The sequence below is a fragment of the Suricata suricatta genome, chromosome 11 (assembly GCF_006229205.1).
Source record: "Suricata suricatta isolate VVHF042 chromosome 11, meerkat_22Aug2017_6uvM2_HiC, whole genome shotgun sequence".
Taxonomy (NCBI): Eukaryota; Metazoa; Chordata; class Mammalia; order Carnivora; family Herpestidae; genus Suricata; species Suricata suricatta.
The window spans coordinates 50,558,433-50,561,548 of record NC_043710.1 but is presented as its reverse complement, the minus strand read 5'-3'; the positions used below and the strand labels follow the sequence as shown (position 1 = coordinate 50,561,548).

At 38.9% G+C, this 3,116-nt stretch overlaps 1 protein-coding gene across 1 annotated transcript in view; it reads left to right on the top strand.

Annotated features, from left to right (window-relative positions):
* The first annotated feature begins 2,510 nt into the window (after nucleotides 1–2,510).
* The window catches only part of LOC115272173 (olfactory receptor 688-like), a 1,209-nt gene continuing 603 nt past the window's right edge, over nucleotides 2,511–3,116 (top strand). The window contains exon 1 of the mRNA XM_029915231.1: nucleotides 2,511–3,101. Coding sequence (XP_029771091.1) covers nucleotides 2,511–3,101 — 591 coding nt within the window. The remainder of the gene's footprint in view (nucleotides 3,102–3,116) is intronic.

Below are 3,116 nucleotides of genomic sequence, written 5' to 3'. Positions count from 1 at the left end.
GAAAAAAAAAGAAAAAAGAAAAAAAAAGAAAAAAAGTCATAGGGAGTGAATCTTGGTCAAAATTTTGAGTAAAGAATGGTTTTCTGTAGCTATTTTTGGCTGAAGAACAGAATGTTTTGAGAATTTGATAAAAGCTGAACAGATCTTCTACCCAGAATAATATAAATGTTTTTTCATATAAATTGAAAAAATTCTCAGATTCCGATGGAGACCACCCATAAATTCTTGATTAAAGAGGGTTTTTTTTGTTTTTTGTTTTTTTTTGTTTGTTTGTTTGTTTGTTTGGAGAGAGAAGGGGAGAAAGAGAGGGAGAAGCTTATGCAGGCTTCACACTTAGCATGAAGGCAGCAGCGGAGCTGGATGCCAGGACCCTGGGATCAGGAGCAAACATCAAAAGTTGAGGGGCATCTGGGTGGCTCAGTCTACTGAGTGTCTGACTCCTGGGATCCTGGGATCCAGTCCCACATTGGGCTCCAGGCTGAACATAGAGCCTGCTTAAAATGCTCTCTCTCCTTCTGCTCCTCTTCCCTGCTCATGCTCTCTTTCTCTCTAAAACGAATTTAAAATGTTTTAAAAAGATTCTTTCAACAAAGAAAAATGCTGAAAATTATATATTCTAAAATGTTATAAACCATTATCTTCGTTTGTTGGGATTTTGATTTATGGGTTTTTTTCTCAGCTTTTTTGGTTTGTTTTCTAAAAGCACTTCTGTTTTATTTTTTTCTTATTTATCTTTATAAATTTCATGGGTACTATATGTTTATTATAATTATAAATGGCATAGTCATTCATTCTTCACACAGGTGGTAAGAGATGGAGCCTTGATTATATTAAATGCCATCAAGCAAAGCAAAGATAGAGATTTGGAAAGGAAATATTAATACCTAAATATTTGACAAGGCAAGGTATTGTTCATAACTAAAGGTAAAAAAAAGAATTCTCAGGTATTGAAGGTTTCTGAAACCATAATGCCTGTACACATTTTGATACAAACTCTGAGAAATAGTCCAAACAATTCAAGAGTGAACAAAATTCAGAATGAGAGAATGAGGAGGACTGAGTATTAAAAGGACCAAAAATGAGCTGTGAAATAACGTAAATCAAACTGTAAAATATGCCATAAATGCCCACTGCTTAAAACCTATACCACACAAAAATCTAGAAGTGTTGGGAAGTCTGGTGTTAATTTTTCTCCTTAGATCTATTAATAAAAATGATGATTTTATTTATTTTTTATAAATTTTTTAATGTTTTATTTATTTTTGAGAGACAGAGCATAAGTGGAGAGGGGCAGAGAAACAGGGAGACACAGAATCCAAAGCAGGCTCCAGGCTCTGAACTGTCACCATAAAGCCCAAGGCAGAGCTCAAACCCATGAACATGAGATCATGACCTGAGCTGAAGTCGGAGGCTTAACCAACTGAGCCACCCAGGTGCCCCTAAAATTGGTGATTTTAAAATACAGCTTTATATATGTCTTTAGCACCACTTTCATAATTAGAGGAGGAAACAAGTGATATTCCTACATAGTACTTACCTTTTAGCTATGATTTGATGCCAAAGATTAAAATTTTGTTGAAGCTTTCTCACTTATTAGTGTTTTCAATATGTGACTCTTATCTAGACAAATCATTCAATCTCTATATCCCTATATGTAAATAACAACCCCTGTTTGGGGAAGATCAAATGACATGATTTCTGTCAAAACTTACTTGTCAACTACAGGCACTGTTTAAAATAAAAACATGGTCAGCATTCTCCCTGTGGCTGCCTTGTCTCCTCCTGAAGATCCCCAACAATAAATACCTCTGCCCCCTCTTCGGGTTCTTATGTACTAGTCTTCTGCTTTATGTCTGTGTTCCCCATCCATTGAAAAATCTACCCAGAATTTCCAGAAAACAAAGCCAGTAAATCTTCACTTTTATGCTGCTAAAATCATTATCTTAGAATCTATTCTGGCTCTTCTGCTGTTCTTTATGTGTATGTATGTATGTATATATATATATATATATATATGTGCATGTATATATATGTGTGTGTGTGTGTGTACGTGTGTGTGTATGTATGTGTGCATATGTGTATATATATATATACATATAATGTTTTTTTTTTATTTTTGAAGAAGATAGAGACAAAGAGACAAAGTGTGAGTGGGAGACAGGCAGAGAGAGAGGGAGACACAGAATCTGAAGCAGCATCCAGGCTCTGAGCTGTCAGTACAGAGACCAAGGCAGGACTTGAACTCACAAACTGCAAGATCACGACCTGATCTAAAGTAGAATACTTACCAACTGAGCCACTCAGGCGCCCCTCTTCTGCTGTTCTTAGTTGAACTTTTTCCAAGGGTCCAAGTGGGTCAAGAATACATTATGTTTAAAAGCACTTATGGAGTTATTATGGCTGAATCTTCTACCTCTAAACAAACTTTCAGCCTCAGCTGAGCTTACCACAGTTTATTCTTATTTTCCTTTAATCCACAGGCAGATGCTGAGAAGAAGACATCCCATGATATGGATACCACCCTGAGTATAACCAATAGCTCAAGGTTGCAAGTGTCTGAGTTCATCCTGATGGGGCTCCCAGGCATTCATGAGTGGCAGCACTGGCTCTCCCTGCCCCTGGCTCTGCTCTACATCTTAGCTCTTGGTGCCAACACCCTCATCTTGATCACCATCCAACACGAGCCTTCCCTGCACCAGCCCATGTATCAGTTCCTTGGCATCTTAGCTATCGTGGACATTGGCCTGGCTACCACCATCATGCCCAAGATCCTGGCCATTCTCTGGTTTGATGCCAAGATCATCAGCCTCCCTGAGTGCTTTGCTCAGATCTATGCCATCCACACTTTCATGGCCATGGAGTCAGGCATCTTCCTCTGCATGGCTGTGGATAGATATGTAGCTATTTGCTACCCCCTTCGGTACCCCTCCATAGTCAATGAGGCTTTTGTGATCAAAGCCACCCTGTCCATGGTGCTCAGAAATGGCCTGTTGACCATCCCACTGCCCATACTGGCTGCCCAGCGATACTACTGTTCCAGAAATGAAATTGACCACTGTCTGTGCTCTAATTTGGGGGTCACTAGTCTGGCCTGTGATGACATCACTATTAACAGA